An 18,703-nucleotide genomic window follows, 5' to 3' on the forward strand; every position below is an offset into this window, starting at 1 on the left:
CAAGTTGGTCATGTAAGGACTATGCGAATATCTCATGGATGGTCCAACTATAATAAAACATATAATTCATTCAGTTCCGTTAAAAATAGCTAAGAACTTTTAACATCCCATTAGTTCGAATAAATTATGCATTAATAGACTTAACAAGCTTGTCGATTAAAATAAAAATATAGGCCTTTACATAATAACAAAGGCCAAGACTGTCGTGTTTGATGATTTTAAAGCAATTCGATTTTAAATGAAATTTACTATGAACATAAAAAAATACGCTTCAAACGACGTATTAAAAAGCTTAGAAACAATAATACAATATTATATAGAAAATTGCTTCTTTTTTAGTTGAATTGGTAAAGCGATGTTAAATGATATTGTTATTTTACGGTGTATGGATTATCTATTTATATATAATTGTATAAAAGATTGTTTGCCATAGAAGTATTGATAATTTCTATCTTAAGAGACTAAAATATAAAAAGTATCGTACAGGAAATAAAGATGTAACGAGTATAAAATGATTGAAGACCACAATGAGGAGTAAAACTAGGCAATTTCAAATGCACATAAATGTGCATTGTGCATATTGCTGGAGATTGGGCATATCTCGTTAGTTTCAGTTAAATTAATTCAAACTTTTTAATTTAACTGGTTGTGACTAAATTATAATTAACTTTATTATAAACTCAGTTTCGTAGGATCATTTTTATCTGACCAACATTGTCATAACTATCAATAACTATTGGTGTAATAATTTATAACTAATACCTGGATTAACATTGGATTTCTGTAAATTAAAAAAAAAACTGTTACTTATTAGAGATCTAAAATCGCAGACAAATTCGGAAAAGAGAAAATATAAGAGTAAAAAAATGTTGTGAAGTAATTTAAAAAAAAATAACAACTGTAGTTACCATTTAAGTGTCTGGAAACTTTTGAAAATATAGTTACACGTCAAAAAGAATATTCAAAGACGAACTGCAAGTAATAACATTGTCATTCAGATAACGTGCTTGAAAGTCTGTCCGTATTAATTATTAACGATTCACTCGAAAATAAGTAGTTTAAAGACGAGGACTTAAATAATTACTCGTCGAAATAAATATTTAAAATATAAGAATTACACGATCTATTATTCATAGTACCTTTTTCATTCAAATAACATATTTTTCAGAAGGAAAACCACAGTCTCCGATAATAAGTATATAGTTTTGATAATAATTAATATAATATACATATTAACATAAGTTAAACTATTATATTATTTAAATTACATAATAACATTTATATAATATGATACAATAAAAGCTTAAAAGTATTAGTTTTTTTTTTACGGGACCTGTTGACGAAAGTTTCCAATATCCGCATTCCCCTGATGGAACAGAACTCAACCTAGCTACTAGTTTAAAGGTCGAACGAACAATTAAAAAAGAAAAAAAAAGAATTTAAGTAGGTACTCTAATATATATTCAAACATATATATATATATATATATATACGCCGGAATAGTACTTTTAACTTGGGCAATCTTAGACGTGTCGGATATCCTATAATATGTTATATTTGATATTAGTCATGCGTTATGTCACTGCATTAACCTTGTGTGTTAATTGTCGATTAATGGGGATTTAATCGATTTATAAAACGGAATGCCGTCGCTTCGTCAAAAGCATTTGATTAGTTTTTCGCCAAATCATTATGTTTAATGCATTCATTATGGTATGTATATTTTGTTACACATCTCGTTCCAACGAGGCAGACTATAATATGAATATTATAATACGCGGTATTCGAATTACGTGCACAAAGAACTAATAAGCTGTGATTTAATCGATTATTGGTAATCCGCTTAAAAATCTCGTGTTAACATAATTTGTTTTAGTTTTCGTTTTCACTGAAATTCTATTCATAAAAAGAAAAAATTGTAGTTACTCCTAAAAGTACATATTTAACTAAAAAGTAGAAAAAAAATTGCATCTTTAAATACAGGCTCTATGTATGCAAATGTATTATTTAGTAAAATAATTTAAAAAAAAAACGTAAGTAATCGATCATTACGAAATATGACAGTGCTGCACAAAATAATAATAACCGGACACACCCAATATTTGTTTGAAAAAAATACTAAGACATACGAATGTATGGGCGTGGTTGTAATTTATTATAATAATATATAATAAAACATATTCGGTCACCTTGTGTTTACCACGAGATATCGTCATGTTATAATATTATAAGTGTAATTATTCCTCGGACAATTCTCCTGCTACAATTACATTATCTACAATGTACATCATGTAATTATATAAAAACGACGTCATATTTTGTCGTTTTAATTACAGCATATACATTTTACACAACAACATCACGTTATACGTACACTGTTTTCCGGGATTGTTAATATCTAAAAATACTCAGTATTTGTAACTCATCCAGACCTATCACAATGGTCAAATTGTTGTCGTTAAATTTGTGTCTATATAATTAAAAAAGGACAACAATGCGACTAATACAATCACACGTATCTCAGTATTTCCCACAAACATTCCAACAATTACTTTTTAACATTATTATTTTTGTTTTGTAAAAAAAAAAAAAAAAAAACAGAAAACCATTCTGAACAAAGATTACAAAAATAACTAAAACGTTGTTATTTTATTAATATGTAAATTGTTTACACAAAATTGAAAATAATAAAAAATATTTTCCCAGATAGTTCTAGCAGTTGAAATGCAATTAAAAATGAACTAATCGGATGAAATATTTTTTTACCGTTGGAGAATTATTATTTTAGCACGATTTTGTCATTCAAAGTTTAAGCGTAGGTGTTTTATATGTTGCATATGAATACATTTAATATTATATCTAAGAGTAGACGATTTTTTTCTCAATACTAACAAAATATAGCTGAAAATTGCAAATAACATTTGAAGTCGCTAGTACTAAGAGGAAATAAATGTTTTTGTACAATTTTACAGTAGATAAAAATGAAAATTACATTTTCCGTAAATGGATGACGTTGAAAAATGTTAAAAACAATGCAAAAGCCAGAGAACATTTTTGTGCAATGAAAGGCACGTCGATGCATAAAAAAAAAGAAAGGGTTAGTTGAGGGGAAAAAAAAGACATACTATTTTATCGTGCGAAATTCGATAAATCCACGTGGAAAATAATGTTAACTCCTTTGAAGAAACGCCAATATATATACATATATATATATAAGTAATACTTTTAGGAGATTTTTTTTCTTCACCAAGAGTGGCGAGAATTAAGTTCGAAGCTTTTCGTGACACGAGCCTAAGCGCTTCAAAGTATATATCCGGCAACGAGACAATGAATGATAACGAGTTAAAATATCCCAGGGTTTCACTACAACAATCGATGAAATACATAATAATATGTACATACACACACATGTAAATAATACAATCTATACCGTCAACGTCTATTCAGTCACCTCGGAGGCGGTTATTAAAGCGGGTAAGTAAAGTATATTATGTATATATTATTGTGTGTAAGTGTGTTTAGATAGAAAAAAAAAAAATGTTGGAAATGCAAAAATAAAAACTCACCGCGTTAAATTTGAATTCAGCCTACCGCGTATAATTTATGTACAATATAGTGTGCTTACCTCTACCGAGTTTGTATGGGTCTGTCTTAAAAACAAAATTCCCCTTGCGAACCGCCAAACCCCACTTGCTAACACACACACACACACTAGACTTTACACAAATCCTACCCACGAAAGTCTCTTGACGGCAAAGGCTTGTAAACGGTTTCAAAGGCAAGCCGGCAATGTCGTTGGCCTATTTAGGTTGGCTGCCGCCTTTGTATTTAACGCTCCGTTGGTTTCAAATGAGAGCCCGCTGGGTAATTGTCAACTGATTTGAACATCATTTTGAAAACACCGTCACGAATAATATTTGTGTAATTTCATCAGTAGCGACTAATAATAATTTGTATTTATCGATTAATGTAACAGCTTAATAACGAAATACTTACACAACAGTCATTACAATATTGTATTGATAAAAAAAAAAAATGATTACTAAGCGAAAAATGTGATTTGTCGGATGTCTCGAATGTGTATCTGTTAAATTTCAACACAGTCGCGTTAATTCGTTAATTGTACGTTTTGCTAAAAAGTAAAATTCTAATTAAAAATAATCACAACTGTATTATCGGGTAAATGCCAATTTATTTTCGGGCTCGCGTTTGACAACTCAACAATAAATTATTCTTCATGAAATACTATTACAATATATTTTAACTAGTATCATTTGTTTGCATTTATGGTTCCACGCAGTGTACGTTCCAAGCCAAAACATTAAAACAATTGCGTATTATGATTAATGTTACCCTCTGGTAGCAATATTATGCAGAAAAAGGACAGCGTCTGGTTTTGTAAAATTTATAATAGAAACACAAATAACAGTAATTATTACTACGATAGAGTAGTTTTAATTTTTAATAGAAAAATATATGGACGGTGTTTGTGCAAAAGGGCACAAACACAAAAACACAGTTTTCCAGTAAACACAAAAACCATTATTTTATCATTTTAATCTATAAATTTATACTTCTTTTTTTTTTACTTGAAATGGTTTATTTAAACGTTTTTTTTATATGTAAAACTGTGGATATCTTTGGGTCGAAGTGTATTTATAAAATCATACATTTAACACCAAATGAGAGTATACGTTAGTATACAGAAATACGTTTAATGCCTTCGAAGAATTATTGTTTTATTTATTTAATAACTAAAAAAAATTTCTTAAATTATTTAATTAATAAATTTAATAACGTTTAGTTCATAATATTGTGCGAAGTAGATTTGCTTCACTTGGGTCATTTTCCTAATAGCTACATCTGTACATTTTACTTTCTTTTAACTTCCGAGTCACAACTTGTTCGTGTTTTTGTGAGCTATTTTTTTAACGCATCTATCAAATTCTAATGAAAATTATTGAATTTTCTAGAATATTTTATGGAATACTATTGTTTAGGCTCGAGTCAGAAAACGTTCCTGTTTATTTATTTATTATTGTTATAGTTTATTGTAGTTGTTAGAACTTGTGGTATGGTGTGTGGTCTTCCCGACGCCAGTCAGTGACCACTCGAAGGTCAGCGGGTAATGGCGCGTTGCCGAAGTGGTTATTTGCCTTTACAATTTTTTTTTTTCGATTAAATATTATTCTTTCAATTAAATATCAACCAATAAGTATCATTACAGTCCAATAACTTTTTCATATTGCCCAAGCTAGTCGATTGCGTGGCGCAAATAACTATCGACTACTTTAACCACTTTAAACGCTCATATACTCCCACACCACCTACGCCCACCCCAACCAAACCCTTATTATTATCAATAGGGACGTTTGGTTACACGCACACACAACCACCAGTGAGTAGCAGTAGGAGAAAATAGAGTGTATGGCGACAAATGGGGATTATTTTTATTAATATGTATTGATTGATTAATTGACGTAAGAGTAAAAAGTAATTTCGTGTCCAGACACAAATAAAAATGTACTCATATCATAGTTAAACCAATACACTCTGAAATCTGCGAGTAAACTAAAATAGTTATCATCTAACTGTTACACAGTGTAATCATAAGTGCGATTCACCTCCCAAACTAATAACTATCAGTAGGTACCTAATTATACCATTTTTGTAAAGTCTCCCAATATGTTTGGATTTGACAGTTTGAAATTGCAGAAACGTTAACCAAACGTTTGAATGGAAAGCGAGGGTGGATATTTCTTTTTCCAGACTGTAATTTTTCCCAAAGACAAAGACCGTCTGTGACCCATGGGCCGTACCAGGGATACTCTATTAGCATATTTAAATGGGCAAATACCAGGAAACCCAATTACGCCTACACACTTAAGTTTCTCTGGCAAATATTATACTTGACAACCAACACACGAAATACAGACCGACGACATTGATATTCTGTTATATTGTTAAAACGACCAACCCACATAATCTAACTTCTATGAACATTTTTCATGAAAACAATGATCTGATAAAAATGGACTTCTATGTATGGATCTAGTTTTCCTAGAGACCGCTTCAATTATAGTATTACAATACATTTCAGAAATGTACTAGATATTACATTTTAGGAACAGTAGTAACTTCAAAATTGGGTATTTTTTGTTATAAATAAATATAATAACCCAAAAGTTATCTTTAAACAAATTTGAAAACTTTATGCTATTCAGAGTTGTGCACATCTTAAGTTGAATAATTATTCGAATGAAAAATAATATAAATTTTATCATAAATGTACCTACTATGTAATTTTCTGAGTACACCTATATAATAGTATCGCTTTAAAAATGTGGTATAAACAAATTTTATAATGTGATACAATTATATAAAGTGTTTTATTTAAATAAACACAGTGATTTTTTAATAAATTATCAAATTAATACAATACCTTTATTATTATTTTTATATTAATTATTATTAAACAGTATGACTATTTTAGTATTTTATTAATTTATTTACTTATCGTATGACATTTCTGCTAAGGAGAATACACTAAGTAATAATTATAATTAAATTGTAACTAGTGTAAATAGATGAAAATATAATAGTATTTTAGCTATTTGTGTATAGCTATCTTGACAATAATTCTTCTAAATTTTAGTATTTTTACCTAACCTAACGAGTATTGGTTCTAAATAAATAAGTTTTTAAATTATTAAAATTTTTTTTTATAAATTGCTTATAAATTTATTTAGGAATTTAATGTATACAAAGTTTATAAAAAGTTAAAACTGTGGAAAAAAAAATCGAGAGCGTTTTTAAGTACCATATTAGTATCATAAAATTTGTGAACACATTGCCATTTACAAATTGACTTTCTCGCCAACTTAGCAATCTGGCTGCAACGCGTCAGTACGAGAAACATTAAGCGAAAAACAAAGCGCTAAAAAACGGAAGACTTCGCGCTCGACGAGGTCAACAAATCCTTGTGCGTTCTCGATAAAACAGTCACGTTTTATAATGATAATAATACACAACAGTCGTGTAAATACACCTAATTACTTTATCTCGGATGCCCTGAAAACTCTATCGAGTCAGACTTACTTGAGATATGGATCCGATCACGAGTTTGCCCGGTAGATCTGTGGTGCTATGGTTGGACACTTGCTGACATCTCTTGGCGTGTTCGGCCAAGCATGCCACATAGGCGATGGCGTGGGGCACGTAAGATTGGTCGAAAGTGCCCGAGAACAGGGCTTGTGTGATGCCGGGTGGTCCGATAGCATAGACCGGCACGTCTTCGCCCCCGTGCGTGGCCCATTGCCGAGGTACCGCGGCGCTGTGCAGCTGGTTGTGCTTTTCCTCGTCCGTCGCATTCATCATGGGCACCAGCCTATGCTCGGGGCTGTGGCCAGGACCGTTGCCGTACAGCAGAGTGCTGTAAGGTAGGCCGTCAACGTCGGAGGGCTTGACGTCCACGCCTGGAAAAAAAGAAGAAGAAATTTCAAGACAATGGTCCGGACAAAAAAATCGTACAACACATAAAGAGCGAAATCAAGCACATACAACTGTACAACTGTACACCGAGAGGAAAGTAACAATATGTTATTTTGGAGAGAAACTCAGTGTAAGAGAGACTGCTATATTATAGAGCTGAGAAAACTAAGGATGGCGTCCACTTAATGGACGGATATTAAATGGAAGGTCAATATCATTGTTAGCAACCGTTTACACCGGATTACCGCAGAAATTTCTCGAGATTACTTGAAATTACCAACGTTTTTTAATAATTACATAAAATCCTCAGAGATTTCTGTACTTACCTAAGATTATTAGTGGAGCCTTAATGTCACCAGAGATTTTTCAACAATATGTACACTCAATTGTTGTTTGGAGTGAATGATGATGGACATAAAGAAGTGTAAAGAATGATGATTAGAGAAGGCGGAGAGGGGGCGATCGCGTTAGTAAAATTATATCAAACAAGTAATGTCATTGAAAAATCAGGTAACGAAAACAAATTTAATGGATTGCTTAACTGTTGTTTGAAACGACATGATAAGAATAGAAAATGGTCTTACTCTGGGAACGATTTTTTTTGTAGAGATGAAACGTCGAATAGTTTCCTTTGGAAAGAAAAAGGAACGAGGAACTGAAATGATACTTTTTTTTTACGAACGTAAACAAAACGTACAAAAACAACCGTCTTTTAAAAATGTTGTTTTAAAACTATTGTTGAAATACAATGCGTTTAATTATTATAGGTACTTTAAAAATAGTAGGTTATATTTTAATTTCTATAGGGTTTACTCAGTACAAATTATTACACACTAATTGACTTATCATAAAACAGATCTTGCTTGTACTTTTTACTTGACGATTACGGTTATCGCAAGTTTTGTTGTTTTCTTAGTAGCTGTATATTATCGTTCAATTATTCTCATATTTTATGTACAACTCATTAGCGCCCCCTAATGAAAATTTAATTGTATGATGTGACACATACTTGTTAATTAATGGTTTTTATAAAAAATCTTAATTTCCCTATTTTAACCTAAAGGAACGACTCAACAATGCTTTGAAGGTTAACAATATTAACCAGAAATCGTTTAATATTTAGTGGCCCCTTAATAATTTGGTATCAGAAATGTTAAATGCGAATTGAGATATTATAGTTATAAGACTCAATTGCATAAATGTTAAAATTATTATTTCTAACATTTAAGAGAACGCCACTCTGCCCATTTTTAGGCACTTTTCCGCAAAATTTAAAATGTATTGTTTGAACTATATAGTGTATATTTATTGATACAGTAAGGACAATTCTTTATATTTTATTGTCATTTTTTTTTTTGACAGACTATCACATTGATTATCTCTATTTTACAAACTTATGAGATCAATATTCACAGTGAAATTACCAAATTTTCACAATACATAGAGGAGAACTTTATCAGTGTTGTAGCGTTCTTTTTTTTTTTGTATTAATATTCACTAACTTTTAATCAAAAATGTAATCGCATGAGCTGGTCACGTGTGGCGGTCTAATAGTTTGATGAAAGAGGTACTAAATGGAAACCCAAAGGAAAAAGATCACAAGGCAGACCAAAGGGATAGATGTAAGCAGGTTTGTGTTGCGGTAATGGGCCTTAATGGTCTTTAAAAAAACCAAAGAAGAACTTTTAATCAGTAAATTAAAAAAAAAAGGAAAAGAATACAATCTTTATCGTTGAATATCTCGGATTATGTTTAAGTTATCAAATGAAATAAACACACAGACACTGGTAAATTTTCATCTCTGTGTACTGAGAACATTTTTTAATAATTCTACTACTAGTAACACAAAAAACCTTGACCCCACAAAACGGGTTTGCGGTCAAAAAACGGGTGGTGTGGCGTCCATTTAAGTAAGTACACGCACTGGCATTTTATTTGCCTGCTACGACGGCGCATTAAAATATGTACATTTCTACAACGTTGTGTTTTTGATAGACACAAGTTGAATGAATTCAGTGCGCCGGCTTTGATGTTTCAAAAGAGTCTATTTGGACAAGAGCAAAAAAGCTGATCCGTGTAAAACGCAAAAAGATTCTGTTAAAGGCAACACTTGGGTTCAAAAGTGCACTACTCCGACGACATTAAATAAAAACGAAATTAAATAGTTCAGCATATGAATTGGTACTTATAGAACCTCTTCACAGCTTTGAAATTTTGACTTTGTTAACTTGACGCATAAAACTGGCAACGCAGTTATGTACAAAGTTAAGTTTAATGTACAGGGTTTTTTTTTTTCTAAGCCTTTATCAAGTACAGTTTGTACTTGATAAAGTACAGGGTTTGTACAGGGTTAATGAAAAAACTATGCGATGCCAAACATTTTTTCTTTTCTTTGTTGCTGATATTTTGCCTATACCTATATATAATATAGGTATACCTATATATATTCACCAAGTGTCGCGGTTTTTAAATGCTTAGCAAGTTTTTCTTTTTAGGAGGGTAAGGGTGGAACTAATATGAAATAATATAAATTCCGCAAATGGTCCACTCAATTGAAATACAATGTTTTATGAGTAAAGCATAGTCTATAGTGTATGATGAGATTTTTATCTAAGTACGTACCTAGTAAAATATTTTGAAAAATTCCCCGTCGGGTAAGAACAGTGTCAATAACCTGTAAAACCGGTTTAAAAACAATATTGTATTTTGTCGATAATGAAGAAAACGACTATATAGAAAATACGCAAGAACGGGTACCAGTTTTGAATAGTATATTTTGAAAATATTTAAGTAGTCCCTTTATGAAATTATTGGTTTTTGATTTTTAAAACATTTTTTACCTCAGTCTAAACCAACATGGCATATTACGTACATTTTAAAGTTATAAATAAGTAATGCAATCTAAAACTAGTACATTTCATATAATTTTTTATTTGTTTTGTGCATCCAACATTTGAGTAACTTCATGCAAATCGGGCAACTAAAGTTTGTTTGTAGTCATGATATAAATTACGTGCGCTATTAAGGACTAATTATTTTCCATGTTTATTTGTTTTTGTGTGTTTTGTTTGTTAACAGGACATGCCTTTTTTTTGTCGAGGCCCGCTTTGATGTATATAAATTATAACACTTAAAGAGTGCACAGCCCAATTGGAAATTGCAAATAAGACGTTGGACTTAGTATTATTTGTCACCAGAAAGACTCAATTTAGATAAATTTTAGGTACATTTTACCTATGAGAAGCAACATAAAACAATAGATAAGGTAAGGTAGTCGATTGACAGACTATTATTGGCAGTACTGTTAACATTTTATTATGTTTCTCTTACCTAATATGCACTCAGTTACACTTGTATGTATATTTTCATTTAATTATCTTAAACGTTTGATTACCAAAATGCAATTTAAACGATTGTGTACAATGTACATATCATTTTTATCCACGTTCATGGTTTAAGAATTGTTCCAAACATAATTATAATATATTATGACTTATAATATATAATTATGTTTGAAGCCTTTTTTTTTATCAAGGCTCATAATTTATTAATGATTTTCGCTTTTAATATAAAAGATAATACAGTTAAGTGTACCGTAAACGTTTTTATTTACAATCATTTATTATGCCTCGAAAAACCATGAGGTAGGAACTATGTTTGAGTACTCAATCAAATTATAAACTTAGAATTTTTCGTCAAAATAAATGTACTTTTTTAAAAAATCTATTCTTCGACGTATCGAAGCTAATATAATTTGTCTTTTGCAATGTAAAGTGGTTGCGATAAAAAATACAGCATAAACAGCTCTTTTATGAACTCCCACTACATTACTAGCTTTCGGTACTTCCCTATGGTACTGTTTTATATCGTGTTCGGGTTTATTATTTTCATTTAATATTATGTTTGGAAATATTTCTTATGGGCGTTCCCCCGGAAATGTATGTTATTGATATACAAACTTAAAGAACGACATAATGTAATTAAATGAAAAAACGAGATAATTTTAGTCAAGGCTGCGTGGATTTTTGTAAAATTTGCTTAAGTATAGTAGGATAATGGATATGTATTATGGATAATGAGTATCCTCGAGTAAATTCTGAATTCCAGTATAGTATAATCAATATTATAAATTAGCAAGTTTTATATATTTTACACTGTTCATCTTAATACGTCCAGTGGGTCAGTTATAATTATACTTAAAAGTATCATTACATTAGTTACTGTTTATCTAAGGATATTAATCAAGCATTCAGGAGGAAACTTTGCTTTTCAAAGAACTTCCTCCAACGGTAATCAGTGATCATACATTTTCAATGAGATTACCCCATTATTACTTTTATACATATTATGTATGTATAAAAAAATAAATTAAAAAAAATATATGGATATATAATTATTGTTTATATATTTTAGTACCTTAATGTACACGACTAACTAAAAATAGTTATTGTACTAATTAATTATTTTTATTGAAGGTGAGTATGAACATTTCACACTGAAGCAAGACGTTATGTTTCTCAATAATGTTTTTGTGGTGTTTGAACAGAATCGAATAAGTCAAACTTAATCCCAAACTTAGTCTGCACAATAGTAAACATTTACAATACTTAATTGCAATTTAATGTATTGTCATAAATAAGCAAGTATTCCAATAGTTAATTTAACATTTTAATTTTCGTTAAACAAAACATATAATTAAGGAGTTTTTTTACATATTATTATTGTATATATTATATTATAAATTAAATAAAACAAAGACTGAACTCGTATATATTTTTTATTGCCAATTTGTGTGATGTCCCATCGGACGTCTGAGTAGAAGATGATAACGCGGCACTATTTCTATAGGAATTCGCTAACTGTGTGGGCGCAGTGTGTGGCTTAATAATATCTTCGACTTACAAGTAGACTGTCTGACCGACAACAATGATATATAATATATATGTTCACACATTTTCAGTTTTGAGTTATAGACCTAGGTTGTACCTGTATAATAACAACAACGACGATGATGTCCATATAGCGTTTGTTATTATTGAGCCGAATGAGAAAACATCTTGGAAAACGCTAAAAAACATCAAGTAATAATAGTAAAAAACGCGTAGATATAGTGCTGCAATCGAAGGAAAATTTATTTGGAATTAATAATAGGTGTTTTAGCTTAAAACTATTCAGAAGCACATAAAACAAAATGTTCTACTCGATTAAGCTTTTTTCTAAATTAAAGTTGGTGGATCTAGCGTGGTGTCTTCTTTTGGCATGATAAAATTATCATCAGAAATGTGTAATGATTTGTAAAAACAACTATACAACATGACTGAACCGATGTAATTAACAAGACTGCCTGGAATGGACACGGGACTGTCACAAGATTTGAATATCAGATTCCTTTTGACCGCTCCTTGTCAAACGCATGTGCTCCTGATTTTCTGCTTTTACATATAGAACAACGTAAACATAATATGTCAAAAAAAGTATCAAATTACAAATAATATAACAGACACTCTGATTGACGCATAATGAATATTGTATTCGACATTTTTCGTTTCATTTACGTTCTTTATTATAAAAAGCCCCTACAAAAAAAAAAAAACTAAAAAAATATGTTGAATTATGTGAAATGTATGTACCTACCTAATGTACATGACTATATAGTATGTAAAGTATTGATTGCATAATGACCAAGGAAAATAGAAATCTTTATTTTTCGAATACACACCTGTTACCAAACTTAGGCACTCTTGTTCCAAAAAGCTATTCCACCACTGATGCGTTAGTGATTGCCAAATAACTCGCACTATAAACTATTGGATATATAGAAAGTATCTCACTTGACCCTTTTTTTTTTATGTTCAAAAAAGAAATTATAATACACTTTGCACAGCTGCGTTCAGCTGTGTATTGTGCTCAAGAAGAGGAAAATCGAGATACCCTTTTCTCCGTTGTTCTTTATACGTTTTTTTTTTAATATACAACCTATCGTCTACCTTTTATATAGATACATCGTAAAATGATATACTATTCGAAACAATAATAAATAAACATTGTGCAATTATTATTGTTGTTAACTATATCCCAACAAAAAAACTTCGTTAACTCAGTGTAAATGGTAGCTAAGTAAAAAAAAAAAAGAGTTTTTCAACATAAGCCTTAAAATACGTGATATAATATGGGAACTAAGTAAATACCATAATGTAAAATATTTATTATACATCGTTGTCAACAAATAAAATCAGTCGACATATTAAACCAGTCATGCAAAAACCATGTTTCAGTATGAACTGAAGACATAACATTTTTTACTTTCGATATTTTCCCAACACACCAACCATCTAAAACGATAACGGCCATGTTGGAAGGAATCTGATCAACCAAATATGCAACATAACGGCATTGTTAATTGTCACATGATAATATGATAAATTATGTAAAATTTATCGATTTACTATAAATTGATTTAGGAATATTGTAAAAACATTGAGGAAGTTATCACTGCAGGTGTGATATTCCGTTTCGAGCTATTATTTCTTAAGATAAAAACAATATTCGCAAGTCAAGGTTGGAGATGTTATGCTGACTGCTGGTGATTAGTGGAGGTAATAACATTTTATATTAGGCCGTATCCTTTTCGCCAAAATAATTGTATCATATTAACAATTAATAAAACGAATAACCCATATGGGCTATTTCATCCAAATAGTTTAAAATATAATAATAATATGTAATGAGTAAAAGTTTAAAATAGTTAGATGTGGACTATAATACATTATTTGTTTGGACTTAAATCACTGGTCTGACCTGGGCATAAATAGTTTATAAACCAATTTAATATTGCAAACGTCTAGACAGTCTGTAATCTTTACACGCAATTTTCATTCTATACAATTTCCAGTTTAGCGTACTTAAAGAGTTACAACATTTCCAAAATTTTATTCTGGTCAGTTTATTGGATAACTAACAAAAACCGAGTGTGCGGTAACGCGAGGCTCGGACGGATACAGGATTTCATTGCCATCCGTCCTTACCAGGAACATCATTATTTTATGATTTCTAAAAAATGTTGCTTACCTAATATATCGTTGCCACGGGGCGTAGCCAACCCTCCCATTGTCATGACATGCGAATGATCCGCAGTGACGACGATCAACGTTTCAGACAAGTCCACCTTAGCCATGATAGCTTCCAGCGTGGACTCCAACACCAGAGTTTCCTCCAGTGCTCTATACGGATTGTTGTAATGATGAGCGTGATCAATTCGACCACCTGAAAACAGTTCAAATACCTTTATTATCTATATCCGCCGAGTCCAGGAAAATGCATAACAAAAAAATGTAAATGCCCACAAATATAAATAATAAAGTGCAAACTAAACAGAGACCAAATAATACATTTAAAATGTTAAGCCGCAAAACGCCGTCGTTGTAAAAAGAATTTATAAGTTTTTTTTGTCAATAGTTTATCTGTAGGTGGAATTCTTTGTTTCTATGATTATGTATCATGTCAAGTATAGTATGTAAATTTGACAGATCACCGGTAATAGATTACACTGAATAGCTGGAAAATATAAGTCTGTGTAATTCGTAGTTAAGTCATTTAAGTTAGAACTCTGGAGGAAACCCGACAACTTCGGAATTAAATGTTTATTTTATAAATACTTAAACTAATAAACATATTTTTCTCTGTTTAGTTTTCTTATTTATTTCGATTTTAGTTTTTTCATTTTCTACTTTTTTCAAAATCAGATTTTTTTTATAATTTTTTTACTTATATATTTTTTTAACAATTATCTACTTTATAAGCTTTCTCTAGTGTACACCTTCAAAAACAAAAAATATATATATAATCCAGTAGACATTTAGCAGAAATTATATAAATACAAATAGAATTGTGTTGTTTGTGTAAAACATGAACAAACGTGTATTATATACATATTTAAAGGTAACATTATAAATTAGACTACACCCATTTTTGCATTGTGTTTTAGTAAAAATGTATAAAACTATATGTATATTATTGTCAACGTAATATATTTAAAAGTTGCTGTTGTATGCATTTAAAACATATTATTTGCTTTCTATACTTTTACGAATATGGTTTTAATTGTTTCTCTTAAAAACTTTTTTGGCCTTATTCAGTATTTTGTAAAAGAAATAAAACCCTAAACTTTTCTAGCGTATTAGAGTTTATTGTTCTATATCTTGTAGAGAAATTTGGCAGTGTCCTATGAAGCAAAATGAAAGAAATAAGTTAGGTATAATTTCTAGTTGACATTTTACTAAATAAATAAATGTTAATTTAAAAAAAAAAATAGGATTACTGTTATTATTTGCGATAAACTTATCATTGTGTATAAATCGCCATTATTTTAGGGTATGGTTTATAGATAGGGTGTATCGCAATAATCTGACTGCATTGCTAATAAAATGTATATTATGTAAAGCTGGCAGATCATCGTGGTGCACCCTATATAATAAATATATCTGTTTCTATCTGATATATATGTATCTGATCTAGAATTCTAGACTTTTTTAAATTGCTAAAGAATAGGGCCTTGTTAGCCGTGAATTTTGGGCGATACTTCATGTTTCTGCTGTGTTAAAAAAAATATATTTTGCGCTAGTCATAAAGAAATACTCAAATTAAATATAATATTAAATGTTCACACTATTTAAAAATTATTTTGTTAAACAAAACCATTTAGATGGATTATTATTCGATTTTAAATGACATAATCATTATTCGTTTCTAATTATATTTTTATTACTTTTTTTTTACGAATATTCGTTGTTTTTTTTTTCATTTAATTGAATTTTTATTCAACTCTGTCATTTTATAAGACTATTGATTTCATGGCTATGGTTCAGACCACCCTGTCCCTCCTACAAACAAAATATTTTATATATTTTTCATAATCACCTCCAATTATGTAAGATTAAAGAAAACCCAATTTTTCGAAGGGATTTGATAATTTTCGGCTTAATTTTTGTTGTTGTACGAGTACATTTTGGTAATTAATTTCAGTTAAGGCACACATAGGTATATGTACATAGTACTTACTTTCGACGAACAAGAAAAATCCTTTGTTGTTCTTCTGGAGTATAGACAGTGCTTTGACTGCCATCTCGTGTAAAGGAGGGTCGCCGTTGAGTCCTTTGTCACGGTCCACCTCGAAATCCATATGGGAATACGCGAACAGCCCTGAATCACACAAAACGTACTTGGTTTTACTTCGCTCAGCGGTTTTCACGACATAGACATTAAGAGGATATATTTCAACAGCCAATACACTGGGCTTCAGTCCAACCACGAACCGTCACGAAACACCGGTTTTGCCACAATTCCTTTATGTTTTTGAACCGTTTCCAAAAAGTGTTCATCTAAGGGTACTAATGAAAAATACAAATAACATTCTACCCTCTAAAACCGGCACACCTTTTATCTAATATCGCACGACAATATTATTTAACAAAAATATAAAAAAATAATAAGTAAATAATATGACATTTTGTTACTTTCCGGACACAAAGGTAGACCGATAAAATTTGTCCAGAACGAATTGCACGCATAAGGAATTACGTTTGGAAAATAAATAACCGTTCGTTAGTTATGCCACGATAATGGTCATTGGAATAGTAAATCATTTTTCTTCCTGTATAAACAGTACAACACATTTTATCATTTACTTATTGGGTACACTAACGAGACATACGTTTCAAATATGTGCTTGTCGTTATAATAATATATAAATATACATGATTGAAAAGACCATTAAAAACGGACTCGATCACACACACAGGAAAAACGATCAAATATTCCATTGTAAAGAACTTATTACTGGATGAATATATTATGATGACGATATGGATAGGTACTCCAACGTTTTTGTAAAATAAGTTTTCTACTTAAACGTATATTTGTAAGAGTATATTTTTATTATTTATTTATCGTTTATCCCAACAGCTGTAGCATGTGCATACTATAAGTTATATAAGCGTGCCAGTTACGGACTCTGACAAGTTCTATAATGTGATACCTTAAAGTTTACCGAACAATGTAATCAGTGGACATAATGTATTAATGATAACAAAACAAAAGACATTGTTTATATAATTCCTTCTTTTTTTTATGGAATTTCAATACAACCCCCTGAGACAATATTTTTAAAAATATTTTCAAAAATGATTTTTTTTCATTATTTCAAAATGAATTTATAATATAGTGTAATGTTATAATTTTAAGAACGTCACACGGGTTTCAAGCTAATTAAAATATATTGTTTAAATATCATTTGGAAATATTTTCAAAACCTATCTTTTGTAAACAACATTTTGGAAACATTAAATTTCGTGGCAAAATACCTTTTGAGAATATCGAAAACATGAATGACTAGATTTTGGAAATTGTTTGCTGTGTGAGAGACTGTTCAGCCGTCAGTCGGGAATAATTAAAACAACATAAATAATTCAACAATGTTTCCTAATCGGCTTATATTTTGTTTGTGATGACATTTTGACAATAGCTTAATTTTAATAGTATCATATCTTTAAGTACATACAGTATTCAATACTAAGAAGTTTTCGCGTCAAAACGTATGTAACTTATTAACCTAAATACGATGTTCGAGCTAAACTTCGGATTATTTATAAAGTACCCCTTGTACAATATACTTGTTCTACCGTAATGCCTGACCGTGAGGATAATCCGGATATTGTAACAATACATAAAATATAGTGAAGAGCGCAATAGCTGTTTCAACCGAGGAAATAATAATGTATAATGCGAAATGTTTCAAATGTATATTTACTCTTACACTATTATTTTTTTAACGAACCGTGGAAGGTTTTTAATGTATCCTTTTAAAAGTTTACAGTTTATGGTTCCGCAGAAAGTCACTCGGCGAATTATTATACAAATGATACATATTGCGTTTAAGTTTTCAGGAGCAAATTTATCTTGACTATATTTGATAATAAACTTAGAAAGGAAAATAAATACAACTTATCCGTGAGTTTGTTTCGAACAATTTGGTGCCCGTTTCGCAATTACCTTTCCGCAAACGTTTTGATTATTATTATTTGATACTCGATTCGTTGTAAAATAGTTATTATTGAGAATTTGTTTTTAAATTAAGCATTGTAAAGTCGATTGCATCGAATTTTAATAGTTGCCTTAATTATTGGCCGAGGTTTGCTGGAAAATATTATGTATAAAA

At 30.3% G+C, this 18,703-nt stretch overlaps 1 protein-coding gene across 2 annotated transcripts in view; it reads right to left on the reverse strand.

The window, feature by feature from the left end:
- Positions 1–18,703, reverse strand: part of LOC126840955 (alkaline phosphatase-like) — a 96,884-nt gene that overhangs the window by 6,432 nt on the left and 71,749 nt on the right. For both annotated transcript variants that reach the window (XM_050577057.1, XM_050577058.1), the window contains exons 7-9: positions 16,549–16,689; positions 14,560–14,754; positions 7,099–7,475 (exon numbers count right to left, since the gene is read on the reverse strand). In XM_050577057.1, the coding sequence (XP_050433014.1) occupies positions 7,099–7,475; positions 14,560–14,754; positions 16,549–16,689 (713 nt within the window). The remainder of the gene's footprint in view (positions 1–7,098; positions 7,476–14,559; positions 14,755–16,548; positions 16,690–18,703) is intronic.

Source organism: Adelges cooleyi, unplaced genomic scaffold (genome assembly GCF_023614345.1).
Source record: "Adelges cooleyi isolate 19-005CV unplaced genomic scaffold, UGA_ACOO_1.1 ACOO_flye_CR_arks_rails_tigmint_CR_PRNA_376, whole genome shotgun sequence".
In the NCBI taxonomy this organism is placed as follows: Eukaryota; Metazoa; Arthropoda; class Insecta; order Hemiptera; family Adelgidae; genus Adelges; species Adelges cooleyi.